At 45.7% G+C, this 25,666-nt stretch overlaps 1 protein-coding gene across 1 annotated transcript in view; it reads right to left on the bottom strand.

Moving 5' to 3' along the window:
* Positions 1 to 17,739, bottom strand: part of CRIP1 (cysteine rich protein 1) — a 36,244-nt gene extending 18,505 nt beyond the window's left edge. Inside the window, exons 1-2 of the mRNA XM_084854848.1 lie at positions 16,932 to 17,739; positions 12,343 to 12,416 (exon numbers count right to left, since the gene is read on the bottom strand). Of these exons, the coding sequence (XP_084710974.1) occupies positions 12,343 to 12,416; positions 16,932 to 16,981 (124 nt within the window). The 5' untranslated portion in view covers positions 16,982 to 17,739. The remainder of the gene's footprint in view (positions 1 to 12,342; positions 12,417 to 16,931) is intronic.
* Positions 17,740 to 25,666: the final 7,927 nt, after the last annotated feature.

Genomic DNA, 25,666 nt, shown 5'->3' with positions numbered 1-25,666 from the left:
ATCCCACGCAGCAAGGAGTCTCCCACTACTACCACTCTTCTCTTCTTATTCTTGTAGGCCTGGGTTTCATCGCCTCTGTTTGACTGACCTTTAGCCTCTTGCTCACTCTCATGCAGGTTCCCCTGTGATTCTTCCTCTGCAGGCTGTCCTCCAGTCCCATCCGCAAGTACCTGGAATCGGTTCCACAGCTCCACTGCTTCCACTGGTGCAGAGTGGCGTCTAGTTCTTCTTCTCCTAACTGTCACCCTTTTCCAAGGAGTATCCTCTATTCCATTTTTCTTCACCTCAGCATTTCCCACTGCCTCATCTTGCTGTTGCTCTTCAAGCTTCTGGTCTTCCCTTTGCTGCTGTAGTTCCCCCATTCTGTCCAAGAACTCTTCGTGTTCTCTTATTCCCCGGAGGGTCGACAGTCGCCGCTCCAGTCCACTTACTTTTTCCTCCAGCAGCGTTATCAACTTGCACTTGTTGCAGGTGTAGGCCATGTTGTTCTCAGGCAAGAAAACAAACATTGCACACACCTTGCAGGTCACCACCACTGGAGAGTCTTGTCCTTCCATAGCCTCTTTTCCCTTTTTGTGTCTAGCTTTGTGATTGTTCTAGACTAGCCTGTGCCTGCTCCTCTACTCAGTAGAGGTTAAAAGCAGAGTCCCACTGGTGTGAAAGTGTGTGTTACAAGACAAATAAATGGAAAAAAGTTAGTTAAAATAAAAAATAAAAATAATTTAAAACAATGTTAGAAGTTCAGAAGTTCAAACTGCATCCTCTTGCTTCTCATTTGCCCAGCCATCTGCCTCCATATGCATGTTCATCAATTCAAACTTTGTTAACAGCAAAACCCTACACATGTCTCCTCAGAAGTAAGTACCATTTAATTCAGTGGGACTTACTTATTTACTGGGAAGCTGGTGTGTTGCTGTCCTCCAGCCACAATGGCTGGAAGGGGTTTGTGGGCGTAGCTGACTGGCACACCGGCAAGGGGCACCTTCTCCATCACTAGTAGCTTCACCTGCAGGGAGCCCACAAAGAGGGAATGAGTTGCCACCACTTCAGATTCTGTGCCTGGACACACAGCTCCCCGGGAAGGGAGAATTGGCAGATAAGAGATCCAGGCTGGCTGTACCATTACTAAGTTTCATACACATATTTTCAAACTTTGTGGTAGTGGTGGTACACAATCCGCCACCCCTCCCTATGCACTTCCTAAGGTGAGGGTCTCACCCTGCCGCATGGGATGGCCAGCCCTGTTCATGGCCTTTCATTCAGCATGAAAGCCATACAAATCAAGTAGCATTCTATATTTGAAATCTCCATCCCACATTTATCCATAGGTAACAAAGCAATCCCCTTCATGGATCACTGCCTTGTTGTGGCGAAGGGGCTTGTGTAACTCAGTGAAGCCATAAGCTATGCCGTGCAGGGCCACCCAAGACGGACAGGTCATGGCAGAGAGTTCTGACAAAATGTGGTCCACTGCAGAAGGAAATGGCAACCCACTCCAGTATTCTTGCCAAGAAAACCCCATGGAACATATCACAAGGCTAAAAGAGATGACGCTGGAAGATGAGCCCCTCAGGTCGGAAGGTGTCCAATATACTACTGGGGAAGAGCAGAGGGTATTTCCAAGTAGCTCCAGAAAGAGTGAAGCGGCTGGGCCAAAGCCGAAAGGACACTCAGCTGTGGATGTGTCTGGTGGTGAAAAGAAAATCCGATGCTGTAAAGAACAATATTGTTTAGGAACCTGGAAGGTAAGATCAATGAATCAAGATAAGCTGGAGGTGGTCAAACATGAGATGGCAAGACTGAACATCGACATCTTGGGAATCCGGGAACTAAAATGGACAAGCATGGGCGAATTTAATTCAGGTGACCATCATATCTACTACTGTGGGCAAGAATCCCTTAGAAGAAATGGAGTAGCACTCATAGTCAACAAAAGGGTGGGAAAAGCAGTACTGGGGTACAATCTCAAAAACGACAGAATGATCTCAGTACGAATCCAAGGCAAACCATTCAACATCACAGTAATTCAAGTCTATGCCCCAACCACTGAGGCCGAAGAAGCTGAGGTTGATCGGTTCTATGAAGACCTACAACACCTTCTAGAACTAACACCAAAAAAAGATGTCCTCTTCATCATAGGGGATTGGAATGCTAAAGTAGGAAGTCAAGAAATCACTGGGATAACAGGCAGGCATGGCCTTGGTGTACAAAATGAAGCAGGACAAAGGCTAATAGAGTTTTGCCAAGAGAACACGCTGATTGTAGCAAACACTCTTTTCCAACAGCACAAGAGGCGACTCTACACATGGTCATCACCAGATGGTCAATATCGAAATCAGATTGATTATGTCCTTTGCAGCCAAAGATGGAGAAGCTCCATACAGTCAGTAAAAACAAGACCTGGAGCTGACTGTGGCTCAGATCATGAGCTTCTTGTAGCAAAATTTCGGCTTAAATTGAAGAACGTAGGGAAAACCACTAAACCATTCAGGTATGACCTAAATCATATCCCTTATGAATATACAGTGGAGGTGAGGAATAGATTTCAGGGATTAGACCTGATAGACAGAGTGCCTGAGGAACTATGGACGGAGGTCCGTAACATTGTTCAGGAGGCAACAACTCAATCCATCCCAAAGAAAATGAAATGCAAAAAAGTAAAGTGGCTGTCTGATGAGGCTTTACAATTAGCTGAGGAAAGAAGGGAAGCGAAAAGCAAGGGAGAAAGGGGAAGATATACCCAACTGAATGCAGAGTTCCAGAGAATAGCAAGGAGAGACAAGAAGGCCTTCTTAAATGAACAATGCAAAGAAATCGAGGAAAACAACAGAATGGGAAAGACTAGAGATCTCTTCAAGAAAATCGGAGATCTCAAGGGAACGTTTTGTGCAAAGACGGGCATGATAAAGGACAAAGAAGGCAGGGACCTAACAGAAGCAGATGAGATTAAGAAGAGGTGGAAAGAATACACAGAAGAACTATACAGGAAAGATCTGAATGTCCCTGACAGCCATGATAGTGCGGTCACTGAACTTGAGCCGGACATCCTAGAGAGTGAAGTCAAGTGGGCCTTAGGAAGCATGACTAACAACAAAGCTAGCGGAGATGACAGTCTTCCAGCTGAGCTATTTAAGATCCTAAAAGACGATGCTGTTAAAGTGCTGCACTCAATATGCCAACAAATTTGGAACACTCAACAGTGGCCACAAGACTGGAAAAGGTCAGTTTACATTCCCATTCCAAAGAAGGGCAACGCCAAAGAGTGTTCAAATTGAGTACCACACAATTGCGCTCATTTCACATGCCAGCAAGGTGATGCTCAAAATCCTACAAGCTAGGCTTCAGCAGTATGCGAACCGAGAACTACCGGAAGTACAAGCTGGGTTTCGAAGAGGCAGAAGAACAAGAGATCAAATCACCAACTTTCGCTGGATCATGGAGAAAGCGAGAGAATTTCAGAAAAACGTCTATTTCTGCTTCATTGACTACGCTAAAGCCTTTGATTGTGTGGATCACAACAAACTGTGGCAAATTCTGAAAGAGATGGGGGTACCAGACCACCTTACCTGTCTCCTGAGAAACCTGTACGAGGGTCAAGAAGCAACAGTAAGAACCAGACATGGAACCGAGTGGTTCAAAATTGGGAAAGGGGTACGACAAGGCTGTATATTGTCGCCCTGCTTATTTAACTTATATGCAGAGTACATCATGAGAAACGCCGGGTTGGATGAATCACAGGTCGGAATTAAGATTGCCAGGAGAATTATCAACAACCTCAGATATGCAGATGATACCACCCTAATGGCAGAAAGTGAAGAGGATCTAAAGAGCCTCTTGTTAAGGGTGAAAGAGGAGAGTGCAAAAGCTGGTTTGAAACTCAACATTAAAAAAACGAAGATCATGGCATCTGGCCCCATCACTTCCTGGCATATAGAAGGGGAAGAAATGGAAGCAGTGACAGATTTTATTTTCTTGGGCTCCAAGATCACCGCAGACGGTGACTGTAGCCATGAAATTAAAAGACATTTGCTCCTTGGGAGGAAAGCTATGGCAAACCTAGACAGCATAGTCAGAAGCAGAGATATCACCTTGCCGACAAAGGTCCGTCTAATCAAAGCTATGGTTTTCCCAGTAGTAACGTATGGCTGTGAGAGCTGGACTATAAGGAAGGCTGAGCGCCGAAGAATTGATGCTTTCGAACTGTGGTGCTGGAGAAGACTTACGAGTCCCCTGGACTGCAAGGAGGTGAAATCAGTCCATCCTAAAGGAAATCAACCCTGAGTGCTCATTGGCAGGACAGATACTGAAACTGAAGCTCAAATATTTTGGCCACCTAATGCGAAGAGAAAACTCTCTGGAAAAGACCCTGCTGCTGGGAAAGACTGAGGGCAAAAGGAGAAGGGGACGGCAGAGGATGAGATGGCTAGAAAGCATCACTGATGCAATGAATATGGACTTGAGCACGCTCTGGGAGAGAGCGCAGGACAGGAAGGCCTGGCGTGCTATGGTCCATGGGGTCACGAAGAGTCGGACATGACTGAACGACTGAACAACAACAGATGTCTTTTCTGGAAGGTGAACTGGTACATTTTGAAAAGGAAATTAAGTTTTGGTAAAATGTTAATTTTAATGGATTTTTTCCTACTGAGTAAAGATAACTTCATATTAGACCAAAGCTCTAAATCATCTTGAACATTATGTAATAAAGGGGTATAATCTTACATAAATGGTTGCTGTCATGGTTGCTTTCACACAATGCCACAGAAAAAAACTTTTCTCCAAATACTAAAATTGGAATATGGATTGTCCAATGAAATTGATTGACAGTGGTGTCAGAACACACAGATCTTTCACACACTAAGAGAGCAATCCTATGGCCACTAGACACTGTCTAGTGTCATAGGATATGCTCATTTCCAGGAACCGACCTCGGGGCCCATGCTCCAAGGTTGGTTCCTGGAAAACCAACTGTCCCTCTCATCTGCGCTGCCTTGGAGGCAGCGTGGAGAAGCCCTGTCCTCCACGCTCACAAGAGGAGCGTGGAGCAACTGAAAAGGGGTGGGGCTGAGGGGTGTTCCAGGGCGGGGAGAGTGGAGCTGCGCATACGACACATCCTATGCACCTTCCTCTCATGGTCAGCCCCCCCTGCTGCTGCCAAAAATGGCTGTCTAGTGAAAGGCAGGAGAGGAGCAGAGGCACGAGGGGGAACAATCCCCTCGTGCCTCTCCTGCCTTGCTTTGGATAGGGGGTCGCCTCCGGAGGCTGCAGCCTATCTAGTTAGGATTGTGCCCTAACTTATGGAATTAACTAACACAAGATATGATGGTCAGTAATTTAGATGGCTTTTAAAAAGAGAAAGAAAAGGCCTTTCAATATCATATTATAAAAGAGGAATTGAAGATAATTTTATTCAAAATCTGTTATACCAACAATATGTAAAAGCGCAAAATACAGCTGAAATTGTTGTTGTTCAGTTGTTCAGTCGTGTCCGACTCTTCATGACCCCATGGACCATAGCACACCAGGCCTTCCTGTCCTGTGCTCTCTCCCGGAGTGTGCTCAAGTCCATATTCATTGCATCAGTGATGCTATCTAGCCATCTCATCCTCTGCCGTCCCCTTCTCTTGCCTTCAGTCTTTCCCAGCATCAGGGTCTTTCAGCTCAAATTACAAAATCCTTAAGGATAAGCCTTTCAGGGGCAATTAGCCATGACTGCTAAGTGGAACCTTCAGGTCCACAGGCCATCACTGAATGCCAGATTCTGGGAACAAGCAACGTGGTGGTGGGGCTTCATAACCCGCTTGTGGGGTTCTCAGAGGCATCTTGCTGACCTTTGCTGGAAACAGGATTCAGAATGTTGCAAACCCAGGACTACTGCCCCATATGGTGAGCCATGCCATTGCAGCTTCTAAGTGAAGTTGTCCATTGATTACCGTCCCATCTCGGTAATAGACTGGATAAGAGTAAAGAAACTGAAGCTTAATCCAGAAGAGACAGGTGCTTTTCAGCAGTTGAAAGGCAGCTGAGGGAACAGGGATTCAACCTGTGCTGGATGGGGTTATACTTCCACTGAAGTGCTAGCAGCTTACTCTTAAACTCGGCCCCAAACCTGGGTGCCCAGGTCTCAGCAGTGGCAAGCAGTGCATTTGCACAGCTGAGACTAGTGTATCACCTGTGCCCATTCCTAGAGATGTCTGATCTGGCCACAGTCACATATGCCGTAGTTGTATCCCATAGGACTACCGTAATGTGCTGTACTTGGGGCTGCCTCTGAAAACTATTCAGGAACTTCAGCTGGTCCAGACTGTTGACTGGGGCCAGGTACAGGGAGCATGCAACTCCCTTGTTAGAACAGCTTCATGGGCTACTAGTCTGTTTACGGGCAGAATTCAAAGTGCTGGCTATGACCTGTAAAGCCCTATACGGCTTGGGGCTAGGCTTCCTGAAAGGATGCCTTCTCCCATAGGAAAGGCCCTTCTTTCGAGAACACCGTGGCTTTATTCAAGAAGGGCTTTGGCCTGTAAGTGGGTCTGTTGGATTGGGTGCTGTTTTTTATTTTATTATTCTGAAATTGTTATGTGTCAAGAATTCCATTTTCTTTCTGTGCTCTGGCTGTGTGACAACTCCATTTGGCCAAGCTGAAATAGCACATTGTGATGTAGCTACCTTTGGATCTGTTATCTCAAGATAGCGCTAGCCTTCAAGGCCAGAGTAAAGCTCCATTAAACGGGCTGAATGATCTCAGCTGCATTCCTGTGGGAACTTCCACCCTCCCATACAGGGTTTGGGGAACATTGCTGGAGTCGGCCTGTGATTGGCTAAATGAGATCTTCCTTGAGTTGTCAAGGGCTTAAGCATAAAAGACAGGGGCTTGGGACTGCCTGTTCATTTTCACCTTTATGCTCTAACTTGCCTTCAGGCTTGTGGGCTTTTGGACCCTGGATTATGGGACCCTGGATTATGGGCCCTGCACTATTGGAAGACCTGTACTAGGTTACGTAAGGGATAGATTTAGGTATTGCTTTGTTATTTTTGCCTGGAGTATTGTTCCAAAGGGTTTCTTTTTTAATCCTTGTATACCCTTTTTATCCCTTTCCCTCTCCCCTATGTAAATAAACTTATTCTCTACCTCTAGAGCGGTGGGTGCTTTCTTCCAGGTTAACCTCAGGACTAAGTTCAGAGCCTTCTGCTTGGTTAGCTGCTACTATTTAATTGTTTCAGGCTTGGGAATAGGGTGGGGTGAAGCTGAATCCCTGTTCAGTAACCCTCAAGAGTGTCCGGCAAGGTCTGAGAGTCCCCTGGCTCAGGCTGAGGTGGACATAAGGGGTGGTAGCAGTCTACCTCAGTAATTGTTTGCCCCTGCCTAAACTGATGGGTGTTAGGGCACCCAACTCTCTCCCTTCACTTTGTTTTTATTGTATTTTAATGTATTGTTTTATTGTTCTGATCAAATTTAGTTGTGCTTGTAAGCCACCTTGAGTGCCATTTTTTGGTAGAAAGGTGGGGTACAAATCAGATCAACCAATAAATACATAATATGCTTCTCAGTGAAGAACCTTCCAGACTGACTCTGATCAGGCAGGCTGTTGGCTCCTCCTGGAGTATAAGAGAGCTTTCTGTCTCAGTGGAGCGTTGCTTGAGCAACGAGTTCTACCTGAATGCCTCTGTGTTTCCTTCAGGCCTATTTTCTGTCTTGTTCTCTGGTCCTGCCTCCTGATTTACCCTCTAATTCAGATTGTCCTTTGGTATGAATTTCTGGATCCTAGCTTGTTCCAGATTGCTGCCCGTGGCTCAGCTCTGACACAGGACTAGATGAACCCTTGGTCTGATCCAGCAGGGCTCTTCTTACATTTAACAGCAGAAATATCTACATAGAGGTGCTTTCCATTTTACATGAAATCCTTTTTTGGAATTTCCAGAACAAATAAATAAATTGTTTGACAGTGCTGCTGGTCCTTCTTGGAGAGGCACTTTCAGGAGGTGGTGCTGGAGGGTGTCTCCTTGACCCCATGGCCATTGGCCTATGGAGCGCTGCAGCAGGGTTCCATTTTGTCCCCCAGCTGGAAAGCACTGTCTAGGGAGTTGGAGTTTCGTGTCACTGATATGCAGATGACACCCAGCTTCATCTCTCTTTTCCATATTCCAGGGAAGCTGCTGAAGTTCAGAACTTGTGCCTAGAGTTGTTAATGGACTAGATGGAGGGAAGGGCTTGATAATCTCACTTGCCACCCTTGCTGTGTTAAGAAGTAAGCCAGGCTCTGGTGCGTGAGATGAGTCCAAGGCTTCCAACGAACCTGGCACTAGAGAGGAGATGGGATGAGCCCCATCCCTCCCCAGCTCAAAAGTTCTGCTGAAGCCTGGGACTTGTTCTTGCCAGGTGCAAGCACAGAGCCAGAACAAACCTCCACCTCCCTTCTCAAGCTCCAAGCTCAAGACAGGAGGTAGAGGCATGTGGGCTTGCTTCTGCACCCAATTGGACGCTCCCAGTAGCAGTTGTGTGCAGAGGTAGAGGAAGCCAATGGGCGTCCACCTCTTCCAGCTTGAAGCTGGGGAGTGAAGTCAGATGCATGTGAGTTTTTATCTACCTGATGGGCACTCTGATGGGCATCTTCGTTCCAGCTGTGAGCTGGAGGGAGGAGGTGGAGGTGCATGGGCTTGTTCAGCACCCAATAAGTGCTATGGAGTCAGTGCCCACTGCATGTAGAGGCAGAACAAACCAATAGCTGCTCTCTCCCAGCTCCAAGCTGGAGGGGGGGAGATGGAAATGCATGAGTTTGCTCTGTGCCCAACAGGCACTCTGAGAGTGCAGCACCCATAGGAAACAGAAGCGGAATGCCCCCATCTAGCTCTGAACTGTTGGAGAGTAGGGGTTTGTTTTATGCGCCCGGTCCAGGGCCGAGCTTAGAACTGGAGAAAGGAGCAAGAGATTCCCCCCTGGCCTTGTGATGGGTTTCAGGGATACAGCATGAGGTCAGGGCGAAGGCCCTGTTCCTTGAGGGGGCAGGGTCATAGTGATATCAAATGCTGGTTTGGCCTGCAAGGGCAGCCAAAATTTGTTGACCCCTGATAGGGCCTAACAAATTCAAACTTAATCCTAAAAAGATGGGGGTTTTTTCATCAGCAGAACTGCTAACCCAGAAATAGGAATTCAACTGGGGCTGGATGGAAGGGTGGCACATGTGTCGTTCGGGAGTGCTCCTTGAACCAGTTTTGACCTGGAAGCCCATGTGACAGCAGGCCAGACAGGGCTTGGCACAGATTAGTGTCAACTGCGGCCATTCCTGGAGAGAACAGATTTGCCCATAGTGACATGTGCCTTCGTCAGATCACATCTGGACTACTGCAATGCACTCTATATGGGACTACCTTTGAAGAGTATCCAAAAATCTAAAACCTCTTCAAAATGTGGCAGCTTGTTTATTCACTGGAGCAAGATGTTAGGAGCAAGTCATCCCTCTGCCAAAAAAGCTGTGCTTGCTACTAACTTGTTCCTAGGTCCAATCCAAAGTGCTAGTTGTGACCTTTAAAGCCTTATATTATTTGGGTTCAGGATACTTGAAGGTCTGCCTTCCATGATATGAGTCTGCCCCTCTGCAAAGGCTGTCCCATGTGTCTCCAGCTCATGCCTGTCCATGCCCAGGGAGGAGGCCCTGTTGGGGCCCCGCGTCTGGGATGTCTGGCCCCCAGGAGGTCCACCTTGCCCCTCTGCCCCCTTTTCCTTTGGAGGAAGGTCTTTGCTTTTTCCTGTGGCTTCATAGAACCCTGCTTGATTGGTATTAAGCACTGTTTAAGTGTGGTTGCTTCTGCCACCCCCACCCCCCCATCCCTGTCCAGTCAGCTTTGCACTTTCTGTGACTCTTGTGCCAATTTCCAGCGGAAAACAGCAACACCCTTTAGACAGGTGCTGGAGGCTGGGGTCACGCCATAGCTCCCTTTTGGCCTATGAGGCCATTTGTCCCCTTCTCTGACGAAGGCCGGAGCCAGGGACACCACATGGTGGCTTGGTTTTTGCCACTTCATTTTGTCAGCAATCATATTCAGCTTCATGCTGAATTTCATCAGTTTTTATTTTACAGTTTCCCCTAATAAAACTGGCTGAGGAAAACATGTAAAAATTCAGTACCAGAGACACCACATCTGTAAACAATAATGCAGCTGAGACAAGAATAAAGAGAACCTGATTGACAAGCTGTAGTGTTGGCCTTCTAAAGTGCTGCTTTCCCAGCAGAGGCCACCGGCACCAGTGCCAGCACAAGCCACAGCCTCCGCCCAGTCTGGCAGATAAACAGGGAGTGTGTTCGCAAACCTCCGATTACTTTGGTAACCATAACAGAAGTAAGAAGGTTGGGTGCGGCACTGTAGTTGGAAAGGGGAGGCCAGAATGGAAAGGAAGAGACACATCCAGATGGCGTTCTGCCCCAGCTGTTAACTGCAGGAACAAATGCTTCTCTGAATGCAAAAGGAATGAATTAGAGCTGGGGTTGGCAACCCAGGGCCTGCGGGCACTCAGGCATCCACCAGGACTCCCACCCCTCGAGTGTGCCCGCCAGACCCACACTGCCCCCCCCTCACCCCCACTGCTGTCTCCTGCAGTGCTCAGCAGCTAGGAAGCAGGAAGTTGGCAGCTTATCTCCCATCTGCTGACTTCCTGCTTCAATGCTGCTGCGGTGAGTGCAGTGGGGGGCAGAAGCAGCAGTGGGGACAAGTGTGGCGGAACAAGGGGGGTAAGGAGGTAGTCCTCAGCAAGTGATATGCTGTGGCTTACTGCCTCCAAACTTGGATATTCTGCTTCGCTCTCATGGCTAATACTAGTGATTGACAGACCTATCATTCATGAATTTGCCTAATCCCTTTCCTTGCCAGCAGAGGTAGTGCTCATTGCCAGGTCTTTTAGCAGAAGATCCCACAGCTTACTGAGCATGGTGTGTGGAAGTAGAACCAGAGTCACAGAGCTGGAGGGTCCTGCAGGCCATCTAGCCCAACCGCCTGCTTCTTGCAGGAAGTGGAGGGCCAGTGCAGCTCCCACCAGGGGTTATTCAGCCTCTGCTGAAAGATCTCCAGTGACAAGAAAGGGGCAGTTGGTTCCATTGACACACTCCTCTGACACTTAAGAGGTTTCTCCTAATGTTCAACCAAAATCTACCTTCCTGTAATCAATCTAGTGCTGTCCTCTAGAGCAGCAAAGAACAAGTATTTTCCCTCTTCTATGGCACAGCCTTCGGGTGTGTCAAGGAAGCCTGTAGGTTATCCCACCACTAACCACCAAGTTGTTGTGGAACAGCACTTCTCTTGGGTATCCCACAATTGTTACCCCCAAGTTGTGGGGAAATCACATGATGAAGTGGGTTACCCCATCTCTAGACATCAACTTGTGAAGGAGACCCCACTGCTACAAACCAAATTGTGGATCCCAACTACCAGTAATGGATATGTAGGGAACACTTCCCCACTGAGGACTAGTAACTTTCCTTAAGTGGAGGCTCACTCCCCTTTATTAATTATTCTTAATCCCTTTCCACTGCCACCATATGGCTACCTTTCCTGATTACCATTTATCCCATCCAGCAGACTCTTTCAAGTGGGGGCTCTATTTTAGTCCGAGGGCTGAATTCCGTTTTGGAGAAGTTCATGGGGCTGCACTCCAGGGATGGGCGTGGCTGAAGACAAAGGGGGCGGGGCCAAAGGCAAACAAGGTGGGGCTAAAAATACAAAAAACACTAGCATGTTGTAGTTTAAAGCTCTTACGGCCTGTAACTGAGATTCAGGAGAGGCATCTCAGCCTTTTGGAATGGGGAAAAAATCTAGGAAACCATCAGTGGTTGGGGGAAGTGGGGTGGGGCCAGTGCAAGGGAGCGTGGCCATCTGGGGAAACTTGAACAGCCAGACGGGGACCCTATCCCTGCTGTAAATGGATTTAGACACAGGACAGTCCAGAGATTCAAATCCTTAAAGCAAAGGAATAGTATATTTTAAAATTATAAATATAACTATAGAAAATATTATATTAAATAACAATGTATACTAAATGCTTAATATTCAGTTGTTTTCAACAAGTTACTTTTTTTTAAAGGAATTACTTATAAACGATGCATATGTTACCTTACCTTTAAAAAGTGGGTTATATTAACCAAAATATCATGGGGGATTTTGTCAAATACTTTGCAGAAAACAAAATCAATTATGACCACAGATGTCCCACAATCCACTAAACTGATTTTTTTTTTTAAAGATGAAAGAGATCAACAATATTATGCTGGATTCTACCAATTACTGCATTATTATCAAGGTGTAAGAGATTAACTCCTTGAGCGATTTATTGCATGCTCATGATTGGTCACTCACCGGATGTTTGCAGGTCCTTCACATGACGTTTGCAACCTCTAGGACTTCTCCCATGCTTTCTGACCTTTATCCCGCTTTTTTAAAAAATCAGAAATAACCTGATAAGGGACATTAACCGGAGCTATGGGCTGTGTGAAATGATGGTGTTGTGTTATAATGCAGTGCCATCTAGTGGCTGTAAAATGAAACAAATCATAAAATCGTACAATAGTAGGGTTGGAAGGGGCCTATAAGACTATCGAGTCCAACCCCCTGCTAAAAGCCCACTACCTCCCTAGGTAATTGGTTCCATTGTTTAATTGCTCTGACAGTCAGGAAGTTTTCCTGATGTTCAGCCAGAATCTGGCTTCCTGTAACTTGAGCCCACTATTCCATGTCCTGCACTCTGGGATGATTGCGAAGAGATCCTGGCCTTCCTCTCTGGGACAACCTTTCAAGGACTTGAAGAGCACTATCATATCTCCCCTCAGTCTTCTTTCTCAATGAAACATGCCCAGTTCTTTCAGTCTCTCTTCATAGGGCTTTGTTTCCAGTCCCCTGATCATCTTCACTGCCCTTGTCTGAACCTGTTCCAGTTTGTCTGCATCCTTCTTAAAGCGTAGTGCCCAGAACTGGACACAGTACTCCAGATGAGGCCTAACCAGTGCTGAGTAGAGAGGAACTAGTACTTCACGTGATTTGGAAGCTATACTTCTATTAATGCAGCCCAAAAGAGCATTTGCCTTTTTTGCAGCCACATCACATTGTTGGCTCATATTCAGCCTGTGATCGACAACAATTCCAAGCCCTTTGTCCAGGGCTTCTGGAACTCAGCCATCTTAGAAGAGCAGGTTTAGGTTAGGCTAAACCTCTGCAAAAGCAAGATACCGCACCCCACTTAGGAATGACTCCTTCAGTGTCCGGTGAGCTCTCTCTTGGGATCCCCACAGTATGCAACTGTCCATGTACCCCTTGTTCCCAGTCACCATGACAGCAAGTCACTTACCCTAGTAATGCTTTGAAAAGCTTTGAACCACCCTTTGTATCTCATCTGTGGTAAGTTCAATTGCAACATCTCCATCTCATGTTTTATCCACTTCTCCTCAAACTTGTGCTGTGCTCCACCTTCAACCATTCCTCATCCAGGACCCACTGCCTTTCCTTTTCCTGAAGTTCTTCCCCTCTCAAGCACTTCTGCTCTCTCAGCACCTGTATGGACTTAATTCCTGCCTGACAGGGAACTGGGCTCTTTTGCCATCATAAACTCTTGCAGTGCCTGTCTCAATACTTCAACATCCAGGCCCTCACACGCCAGTAAAGCCCAGTAAGTTCTGCTTTATCCATTTGTGCCATTCTTGCTGCCATTTCTCTACTCCAGTCTGTCCCCATGAGAAGGCTCAATACCAACTTAACACCCTTTGGGTTTGTATCTCTCAGGCATCAACTAGCAAGGTTCCTTGCCACATAGACCCTCCCTCATTCCAGTAAGAGGCTCTGCTAAATAAATTGGATTCCACTACTGCTACCACTGATGGCTCCCCATGCAGTAGTGAGAGGAATAGTGCTGGTATTACCAGACCACTTCCACCAGTTGGGGATTTTTCTTCCTTTGCCCTGAACCCCCAAGAATACCAGGGCAATGATGTTGCTGCTGTATGAACTGCCAGGTCCAGTTCCCGTGAGTATTGACCTCCACTAAGCCACACTGCATAAACAGCAATGTGTTTATTTTCTTATTTGGTAATGGTAACAGCAGTTCTCACTCTTTCAAAGCCAAGTGAAATAAGGAACCCCCCCACAACAAAGACATTGAACTCCTTTCTCTCTCAGTCCCCAGCCTCCGTGTCCCATAACTGCCCTTGGAACCCCATTGACCAAGCCCAGCTCAGTAAAGGAGCCCAATCACCATGAAGGTCTCCCTCCAGTACAGCTCATCTTGGCATGAAATATAACCTGCCAAATGGCAATAAAAACAGCACTCCTCAGTTTCACCACATTCTTCAGGAGCTCCTCCTCCAGGTTGTGCAGCCTTTCATGAAGTCCCTCCTCTCTCAAGTGCTCTCTCAGCACCTGTATGTACTTAGGCCCTCTCTGACTGGATCCATAAGCAGCACACTTCCATCTGCAGATCCTGGACCCAATCTATTAACTTTCCGATCATTATTCGTACAACATAGTGAAAACTCCTTTAAATGCTGGTGGGGGGTGGGGGTGTGTGTGACATGCCGTAACAGGCAAACACAGCAGCTTCTTTTCCCTAGGACTGTTACTAAAAACTACTGAAACTTCCTTCAAATGCTATTATGGGGGACACTGTGAAGTGCAGCAATGGGGGGGGTGCGCATGCATGTGTGTGTGCATGTAGGCCCTGATAGATTTCAACTAAGAGAATGCTGGCCTTGACTGGAAAAAGGTTTCCCATCTCTAAGTTAGTTCCTTGCAGTTCAAGCTAGTAGTTGGAAATGTTAGAACTGAGCAACTGTAAAAAGGGTGCAGACTGAAAGAGAGGCACATGCTCCACCTTTCGTTCCCCCACCTTGGTTTTTAAGTTAGAATCCCGACTTGCTTTGATCAATTAACATAGTTAATAAGATAAGGGAGCAAGCATACCTGTACACACTCCTTTTAAATGGGAGCTAATCATCACTAACAATAGTAAAACTTTAAAGCCTCATTATTATCTCATTCCTTCACCAGAGCAGGGAGTGCCTATCACCTAATTACCCTAACAAGTGGATTAGTCAGAGGCTGTGTTTGGCAGATTTATTTTTCCCTATAACCCTTTGGCCCCATTGACCAGTTGTTGTATCTTACTATACACTCATCACCAAGTTGCACATGACCCCTTCTGTACAATTGTCTCATAGTTCCCTGAGACCCTCATTCTCCATGAAAACAGAGGAGATGTTAGTCCAGGACTTAGCCTCAACCTGGAGGAGTCCTCTCTGAGTCCAAGTCTGTGACCTTGAATTCAAGGGAATGAACTTGCTCCCTGACAGCCTGAAGTTCATTGCACTGAGTGCTCACCCATGACTTCTGCATCACAGGCAGATATTCATGCATGTGACACTCTGTGCAAAACACTAGGTATTTCCCATATCCCTGTTTGTAGCCTGTAATCTCATTACTGTAGGGTAATATCAGTGCGACCCAGAGGGTGCGACCCAGGCCATATAGATGGCTAGTGGCATACCATGGAGCTGCTGAAAGTGTACTCCAGTGTCATTCCATCTTGCCCAAGCCCCACCTGGTCCATTCAGTGACCAACATCCCCTGACCTCACAAAAGGAATTCCCTGGTGGCACTGCTACCAACGGCAGCTACTCTGGACCCATCGCCCAGAGTGTTCATTTGCTAGCTAGTCTCTGCTTAGTTACTGTACCTAGGAAAAAGAAACCAAATGCACAGTTACAAGATGGGGGATACGTGGCTCAACCACACTACAAGCGAGAAGGATCTTGGAATTGTTGTCAATCCCAAGCTGAATATGAGCCAGCAATGTGATGTGGCTGCAAAAAAGGCAAATGCTCTTTTGGGCTGCATTCATAGAAGCATCGCTTCCAAATCCTGGGAAGTACTAGTCCCCTCTACTCAGCACTGGTTAGGCCTCATCTGGAGTACTGTGTCCAGTTCTGGGCACCACACTTTAAGAAGGATGCAGACAAACTGGAGCGGGTTCAGAGGAGGGCAACAAAGATGATCAGGGGACTGGAAACAAAGCCCTATGAAGAGAGACTGAAAGAACTGGGCATGTTTAGCCTTGAGAAGAGAAGTCTGAGGGGAGATATGATAGCACTCTTCAAGTACTTGAAAGGTTGTCACAGAGAAGAAGGCCAAGATCTCTTCTTGATCATCCCAGAGTGCAGGACACGGAATAATGGGCTCAAGTTACAGGAAGCCAGATTCCGGCTGAACATCAGGAAAAACTTCCTGACTGTTAGAGCAATACGACAATGGAACCAATTACCTAGGGAGGTGGTGGGCTCTCCCACACTTGGAGGCGTTCATGACGAAGCTGGACAGCCATCTGTCAGGGATGCTGTGACTTGGATTCCTGCATTGAGCAGGGGGTTGGACTCGATGGCCTTGTAGGCCCCTTCCAACCCTACTATTCTATGATTCTACTGCAGTGCATTTGTAATACAATACAATACAACAGACATACCAACTAAAATTAGCTAAAGGCAAAGCCAAAATATGGCATGACTTTGTTTTATATACAGATCAGTAGGGATGGCAGCAGAGTCCAGTTGGGGGCTCAATCTTAGCAGATTACCACCAGCTCCCCCCCCCCCCAACTGGAGTCTGTGGACTACTATGCTTGCCTGACTCAGCATGCGCCAAGCCGGGCAAGTGTGGCAGGCCCCACTGCACCACCACTCTGCGTAAAATAGCAGCGTAGCCTTTTCTGTAAAGGCCGGTTTTACATAAATGGTTGCTGTAAAGAGGCCCATTTATGCAACACTACAGGCATAAATGGTCTACGTGCACCTAGGCAGCTTGGCGGAGGAGTGGGATGCCACTTGCCGGGTGCCTGTGGACTGCCCAGAGGCTCACCTCTGCTGAATTTATGCCTGAGAGCAGAAATTAACTAGATGAAGGCAAAAAACCTGAAGAAGGTGGAGGTGCTGTTGACAGGTGGTTCAGTGGTGTTCAGCATGTTCTGTTTGGGGCTGCACTCCCTCCGGGTTCACAGCTTGGGGTTGCTTTGAGCAGGAAGAGCTGTAGCTTCGTGGCAGAGCACAAGCACTGCATGCAGAAGGTCCCAGGTTCGATCCCCGGCATCTCCAGGTAAGGCTGGATACGCTCCTCTCTGAAACCCTGGAGAGCCACTTCTGCCAGTCAGTGTAGACGATACCAAGCTAGGTGGATCCACAGCCTGACTTGGCATAAGGCAGCTTCCCATATTCCTAGATCACGCCTTGCCTTTGGATGTCCACGTCATGTGAGGTACGACGCGCCTTTCACCAGCAAAGGCTGGAGCAAACAGCAGGGGAGACCCGCGGCAACTCCTCCATGAGCAGAAATAGCCGGGCCACACTCTGGTAACTGCTGCAGTGCATCATATGTGAGGCTGCCTTGGAAGACTTCCTGGGAGTTTCAGCTGCTCTTCACTCCACTCCTGCCAGATAGCTGACTGGGACTGGCCACATGGAACACACCTTGCCAGTGCTTGAATGACTTCACCAGCTGCTGGTCCATTTTTCAGTACAATTCAAAGGGCTGGTTCCAACCTTTAAAGCACTAAAAGGTCTGGGATCTAGGTAGCTGAAGGCACACGTGCTGACTCCAGCATGGATCTATGTATTAAGATAATCTGAGGCCGGTCTTCACATTCCCTCACCTCCTGTGGTTAGGCAGGTGGAGGTTGGTGGCTCCACTTCTGGTGGGGCTGTGAATCCATTCTGGGTTTCAGTCAGAACCAGCCAGAGCTCTAAATGAGCTGTACAAGGTGCTGAACCCCAGCACCCAAACTAGTTTCAGCACCTTGGATAGCTACTTTAGAGTTCTGGCTGGCTTTGACTGAAACCCAGGGTGGATTCACTGCCCCACTGAAATTGGAGCCACCAGCCTCCACTGCTTCCAGTTCTCATTGGTGCCACTCACCCATGGAATGCTCACACCAGGGAGGCATTCCTGGCATCAACTCTAATGTCCTTTTGGAACCAGGCAAGCTCCTTTTTATTTATCTAGGCATCTTACTCTGGTTTTAGTCTCTGCTAAGATGTTCACTGACATGCTATTTCAGTTGTTTAAATTGATTGAAATGGTTTAAATTTTATTTCAATTCATATTCTGTTATTTTACTGTAAACTGCCCTGGGAATGAAAACATGAAGGAACTTATTTAAATAAATCATGTTTCTCTCCAACTGGGCCCTGCTTTGTTATATTCTTCCCAAGAGGCTCTTTGCTGGACTGGTGTGACATCACTTGCCTATGTTTGGGAGGGAAAATGCAGACAAAAAAAATCTTTCCATGCCACGTCCAAATGTCAGGGGTTCTAGTGTCCATGGAAACCTAATTGAAACAAACACATAAGTGGCACTGATGGGGGCGGTGAGGAAACCCAAAGAAATTGCCTTTAAGTGTCTGGGAAACTGACTGAGGCTGGAGGAATTCTTTTGGTCTTCAATTCCTAGGTCAGCTGTTGAGAAAAAATGGTCTTTTGTACATATTATTTTTGCCAATGAATGTTTAACATTTCACTGTTATGTTCATTGTCTTCCTTACCACCCACTCCATACCAGACCCACTGGCCTTGAATGTTAGTGGTAATTATTCAGTATCTCAGCTTGCATTTTTACAATGAAAACATCTCTGTTTCAGATGCAGGAACTCATTCCCTTTGAAAAAAAGTTACGAAAACCTTTCAGTCTGGGTCAGCACAATAAGTGCCCTTATTCTGGGCTGCTGTTACAGCGCCTCAATGCAATGAGCCTTTTTTTTATTTCTGGCATACACTGATTTTGGTCTCCATATACAAACAGGTTTACTGTATGCAGAGCTATTCCAGTCATCATGATTTGTTGTAACAATTGGGTGCAGTGACTCTTGAATGTGGTTGGGGTGTGTGTGTGTGTGTGTGTGTGTGTGAACGTAACTGCCCAGACCTCACTTCTGCTCTCCAGATAGCACATAAAAGATTCTGGTAACTTCAGCAACTTATTATTTCCAACCATAAGATGCATTAATTCCTAAAGAACTACATAGTACACCTCTATGAACATAGTACACCTTTATGAACTTGAGCACACTCCGGGAGAGAGCGGAGGACAGGAAGGCCTGGCGTGCTATGGTCCATGGGGTCACGAAGAATTGGACACAACTGAACGACTGAACAACACCTATAACCACAGCACCGTCTAGTGGCTATAAAGTGAAACATATAGAACTTGCCGAGAAAGGAATTCCCCGATTCAAAGCACGTGTCTGTCCAAGTAAAGGAAGCGATCTTAATCCTGTAAGGAAACTGGAAGCAGAAGCCCAGGTAAGGATGCGGGATTTCAGCCTCATGTGGTGAAGCTCTAGCCCTATGTAGGTGTTTACAAAAACAGGGGGAAGGAATGTGTGTATGCATTTACGCCCCAACCCCAATGCCCTTGCACCTCTGGCTGCTGGTCAGACCTTTGCACATTGAGCATGAAGGTGTGAAAAGGGTTCTGTAAGCATGTTCAGCTGAATGCACTTACAGAACTCCCATGGTCGTGAACCCTGCCTTATCCGGGTTTGCAATCATGGGAGCTTGGTAAGCGCGAAGCCACGATGTGTAGGGACTTGGGGGCAGGACTTCTATGCCTTCTATGCGTTCCTTCTCCCCACTTTTGTCCTACACAAGAGCAGGTGAATGCCTGCATAGGGCTACTGTCTTCTGTTTAAATAACTGCCCATTAGTCAAGTCCTGAATACACCCTCAAATTCAAAACTAGGACTCAGAGGGAATGGCTCACGGTTTTTACCATTATCCCATGACACAGTCCTTAAACTTTGCAGGCAATGTCACCTCGTCTCCACTATTTTGTACAACTGTACCAGGTCCTTGTATCTGTCTGAGAGGAGGTCTCTGGATCTCCCTGAGATCCTTCTTCTGGTGGGAGTGATGCCTCAGGGAGGGTCTCTTCTTCTGTGGGCACTCGATCTGCATCAGCTGTGCACAGTTGTGGAGAAGAGCAGTCCCCCCGAAGGGACCTCTGCCAGCTTTTCAGCACCTTGCACTACACCCCACCCCATCCAGCAGGAACCCCGGCCCTTGGGAGAACTTTTGTGGGGTTGAGGAGGTTGCTGGGGAGAGGAGGGGATGAGAAAATCACCTTCCACCTGCCCTCTTTCGTGGGCTTTTTTCTAGATTCAGCCTATTCTATTGAACCCAACTTTAAAAGATACCCACAGAACTATCTTCGTTAATGCCAGTAAATTTTATTTACAGGTTTTTATCCTGCCTTTCCACCAAAAAATGGTACTCAAGGCAGCTAACAATAAAATCAAGATGAAGACAAATAATTAAAACATATCATAAAAACTAGCAAGTTAAAAGCAGAGTTAAAAAACAACAACAGAACAATAAAGGAAATAAAGCACCCATCCCAGTAAGATTCCCCTCAGCAGCAGACCAGCTCACATGCCAAAGCGCTGCTTGATTAAAAACATATTTGCCTGCCAGCAGAAGGACAACTTAGCCTCTCTCAGCAGGAAGTTCCAAAGCCTGGGAGCAGCCACTAAGAAGGTCCTCTCTCGAGTCTCCAACAAATCTGCCTGCTGTGGTGGCAGAACTAAGAGAAGGGCCTCCCCAGATCTTAAAACCCGGGCAGGCTCATATGGGAGAATGTGGTTTTTCAGATCACTTGGTCCTAAGTCATATTCACATTCACTGGCTGCTTCACAATGCTAATGGCAAGCTGTTCCCTGCAAATACAGTGGGAGGCAAGCCAATCGCTGCTCATATTTCACTCCACATCCCCATATGGACGATGCATGCTTACCTTTTCAATGACTCTTGCTTCTAAACCATTGATAGCTTTCATTTCTCCCTCTGACATGACTGGATTAAACTGGATGTCACCTCTTTGAAGCATAGCAGAGGTACAGACACTAAAACACGGCAGAAGAATATATGATTTGTTGCAGATATTCCATAAATTAACTGTAACACTACTAATTCCTAAAATAGATTCTTCTCTAGGTAACAGCCATAAAAAGTGCTTAGAAAAGCAAATTGACAAACATATGTTCAAATGTGCCAATAGAATGTTCAGCAAAACCATAATACCAATCTAATACTGAAGCCAAAGAATTTGCATATAAATAAAGACAACAATCAGGTATGGTTAAACCTCCCTCTTCCTTATTTTTAGGCATTGGGCTAATATCCTACTTTTTAAACTTTTAATATAAACTTATTCACACTAACAATACTCTGTCGGTCTCCCATATTTTATTCTGTTGCTGTGATATTTGTAACAGAAAATTAATTTTCAGTAACATATCAATTTTTACCTCTGCAGTTCTAACCCAAAAAGAAAGCATTAGCAGTTGCTATTTATTCAATTATTTTCTTATTTTAACTCCTAAGTTCTTATAATTAGTTTTTTTTGTAACTCCTCAACAAGTTTAGAAAAATACATACTGAAATTATGCATTGGATCATTCCAAGTCAAAAAACCAGTATTAATCTCAATTGTCCTTATTTCTTGATTGGATAAAAAGTCAATAAGTAAGTTTTACTAATATTAATTTTATTGCCTGCAACAATGTTAAATCTACTGTTGGGCAATACCTTTATTATTAGGACCAATCGAAATGCCACAAAATACTGTGTAAGCTTTCCTCACTCCCCTTCCCACCCTTCCTGAAACAAGAATAACAGCAAATAAAAACGTAACTTCAAAAATGTTTTAGAACATTTAACCTCTCTCTCTCTCTCTCTCTCTGTCTCTCTCTCTCTCTCTGGGATGCAAATGGAAATACAACTTAACATTAGTACACCCATATTGGGGTGGGGGGATTCAGTAGGATGGGAATTGCAATGGTGCTCAGGGGATAGATGAATTAACCCTTTCCTTGTGGACCATTTTTGCAATAAAATCAGCCCCACCTGCGTTCCCACTCCCAGGACTCTCCCTCTTTCCCCTCTGCAAAAAGGCCCACAAGGAAAGATGACCACTTCCAGTCACTACCTCTTGGCCTAATCTCTCAGCATAACCTATCTCACAGGATTGTTGAGGGAGATGTGTGCGTGTGCAGGGGCGGCCCGTCCCTATAGGTGAACTAGGTGGTTGCCTAGGGCACCAAATTCAAGGGGAAAAATACAAATTTAAAAATATACAAATAAAATAACGACGATATCATTAATTCAATTCCCGTGCGCATACAGAGAGAATATGACCAAGGCCGTGGAGGTGAGCAAAGGACCGACTGGGAATGGTGGGGCTAAGTCAGGCTGCCTGCTTGCGCTCCCGCCTTTGGGAAGGGTGGGTTAGGGGAGTGAGGAAAGCTTACACAATATTTTGTGGCATTTCGATTGGTCCTAATAATAAAGGTTGCTCTCCTTCAGGCGATGCAGGATATCCTCCTGCTCTGCTGCTGCTCCCAGTTGGAGGCAGGGAGTGAGAGGCTCCTCCGCAAGCAGCCGCTTCATTTGCCGTCAGAGGGTGGAGCCTAGGGGTGTTGTGGAGGGGGCCTCTGTTCTTTTGCAGAGTGGATCGCTGCGCTCACCTCCTTTATTGTTTTTATCAGACCCTCTGTGCCGTTACTACGCTTAGTAAAAAAAACACACTTTGGCGTGTTTTATTATACATGATAATATTTCTGCTTCCAAAGATGCGTGGGGTGGGATGGGTTACCTCCTCATTAAACAGAAAATAGGGCAAAATGTTTCCCAGTTTACCAAAAACCTCAGCCTAGATCTGCCCTTGGGATTTGGGGGTGGGGGCACTGATGATGATCCAGTTGCTGGCAGCTAGTCCTGGGCCACCCAGGTGTGTGTGTGTGTGTGAGAGAGAGAGAGAGAGAGAGAGAGAGAGACTTGTATGGTGGAAGGGACACTTGACATATACGACAAGCAGAATCAGGAGGCATTCTGCATGACTGCAACTACACAACAGATACCAGGCTCTTCCCATGGAGGAGGACCCCGAGCCACCTGAAGAGGGCATGCCACCCTGCAACCCCCAGAACACTGAGCCGGACACTCAGGCGTCTCAAATATTCAAACTGAATTTATATCACTGACAAGAAAAGAAGGTGGGAAGTGGATTGTCTTCTGATAGGTGACAAACTGATTCACAAAACTGATGACGGAGGGCGGGATAACAAATACCCTGGAAGACAGAAACAGAATTCAAAGTGATCTTGATAGGCTGGAGGGCTGGGCAGAAAACAACAGAATGGAATTTAATAGGGATCAATGCCAAGTTCTGCACCTAGGAAAAAGAAACCAAATGCACAGTTACAAGATGGGGGATACGTGGCTCAACCACACTACAGGCGAGAAGGATCTTGGAATTGTTGTCGATCACAACCTGAATATGAGCCAACAATGGGATGTGGCTGCAAAAAAAGGCAAATGCTCTTTTGGGCTGCATTAATAGAAGCATAGCTTCCAAATCCCGGGAAGTCCTAGTTCCCCTCTACTCAGCACTGGTTAGGCCTCATCTGGAGTACTGTGTCTAGTTCTGGGCACCACACTTTAAGAAGGATGCAGACAAACTGGAGAGGGTTCAGAGGAGGGCAACAAAGCTGATCAGGAGACTGGAAACCAAGGCCTATGAAGAGAGACTGAAAGAACTGGGCATGTTTAGCCTGGAGAAGAGAAGACTGAGGGGAGATATGATAGCGCTCTTCAAGTACGTGAAAGGTTGTCACAGAGAGGAAGGCCAGGATCTCTTCTCGATCATCCCAGAGTGCAGGACACAGAATAATGGGCTCAAGTTACAGGAAACCAGATTTCAGCTAAACATCAGGAAAAGCTTTCTGACTTTTCTGAGCAATAGGTAGGAATGGTACGAGTGCCCGATTCAGTCCAGGAATCCAGCAGAACCACCCCTGCCCGCACCCCTGAGCCCCGCTTGTCGAGCCTCTGCTCCTGCTCGCCCCCTGCCTGCGCTCGGCGAATGGCCTGCACTCATGTGGGCCTTGTTGAGAGCTTCGTGGTTGCCATTTTTTGAGAAATAAAATGGCGGAACATCCGGTTGGAGCCATAGCGTCCAGCAGTGACTTGTGGAGTGCCGCAGGTTGCTTATCTCAAACAGCTGGGAAAAGGTTGAGAAACCTTTTTATCTTCCCCTGGAATTAAAAGGGGAAGCTTACAGTACCATCTGGAAGAAATCTTGGAAGAACAGTTGCTTCTGTGAAGAAACAGAGGGGCTGAAATCTAAGATTAGACACCAGAGCAGTCAAAGAAACTTGAAACAATTCAGGACTCAATTACTGCTCTTCAGGGGGCTGTGGATTTTATTAATATCTCTTTTCAAAAGATGGAAGTGAAGGTTAATGATCTTGAAGATTGGCTTGAAACAGCTATGAACAGTGTCGCACAATGTTTTGTCTGCTCAAATCTCTCAGCTGGAGGCCTTCCCACGCAGAGCGAATCTACGTATCCTTGGTATTAAAGACATGGCTACTGATATAGGTTTGGCTGAATTTATGGATAAACTTTTGCATGAGCTATTTGCTTTACCATCTGATTTTTTACTTGATATTCAGCATGCATATCATGTTCCTGGTTCAATACGTGGCACTAAAGGGACTTTTGGGACTGTTATTGTTCAATTTTCACGAGTCTCCACAAAAAATTACCTTATGCATCTGGCAAGAGAATGAGGTGAGCTCCGGTGGGGACCAGCAAATGACAAGATTATGCTCTTCATGATTATACTAAAGAAATCGCTGACAGAAGAAGGCAATTTACCAAGGCAAGAAGTTTAGCAAAGCAAATTAATTTGTAATTTCATATTAAATATCTGGCTATATTTTGTATTCTTTCTGAAGGCCAGATGAAAAGATTTTTGGATCCTGATGCTGCAGAAGCATTTTTAATTGGTATTAAAACTAAATTAAAACTAAATTGGTATTAAAACAAATCACTCAGCCTCCGGAGTTGGAACTTAGCCATTTTTACTGTTCCTTTGAGGTGTTGTTTGGGCTTTAGCTGATAAGATTTCTAGGCAATATGCCAAAATAAATGTTTGCATTTTTTCCTCTTTTTTTGTTATATTGTAATAAAGTGCATATTTGTGTGTGTATGTGTGTATACACATATAAATATATCTTTAGATATATTACTTAAAATATACAAATGATTTGTTCCTCTTTTTATCCTTTTCTTAAACTCCCCCCCCTTTTATTGGTATTATTATTAATATCATTATGGGATTATTATTATTACTATTCCTTGTTAGCTAAACCTTTAATGTTTATTAATACACGTTAACTGAATGGTAATTTATGGCCAATGGAAATGGATTGTTTGCTTCTATTTCTGTGCTATAAAGCTATTTGGATATTTGGTTTGTTCTTATTGAAGTTAAATATAATTCTGTTTTTTCTTTTTTCTTTCTTTCTCTTCCTTCTTTTGCTATCCTTCCTTTTTTCTTTTCTCAGAATACTGTATTGTTGGAAACTGAAGATTCTGATTATATTGTTGGTAGTGTTTATTTCATTTATAAAAATAAAATAAAAAATAGATTAAAAAAAGAAATAAAATGGTGATTACAAAAATGTGCATATTTGCAAACACACACATTTGTGTGCGCAAAAACATCGCATTTTTGTGAATGCACATATTTGCATATGAACGAAAATGCATTTTTCAGAAACGTGTATTTTCCACACATGCGAATATGTGCATT

Source organism: Heloderma suspectum, chromosome 4 (genome assembly GCF_057233095.1).
Source record: "Heloderma suspectum isolate Gila_16-S chromosome 4, 16-S_ref, whole genome shotgun sequence".
Lineage (NCBI taxonomy): Eukaryota > Metazoa > Chordata > Lepidosauria > Squamata > Helodermatidae > Heloderma > Heloderma suspectum.
The sequence above is the reverse complement of the archived record's forward strand: the minus strand, read 5'-3'. Positions and strand labels throughout refer to the sequence as shown.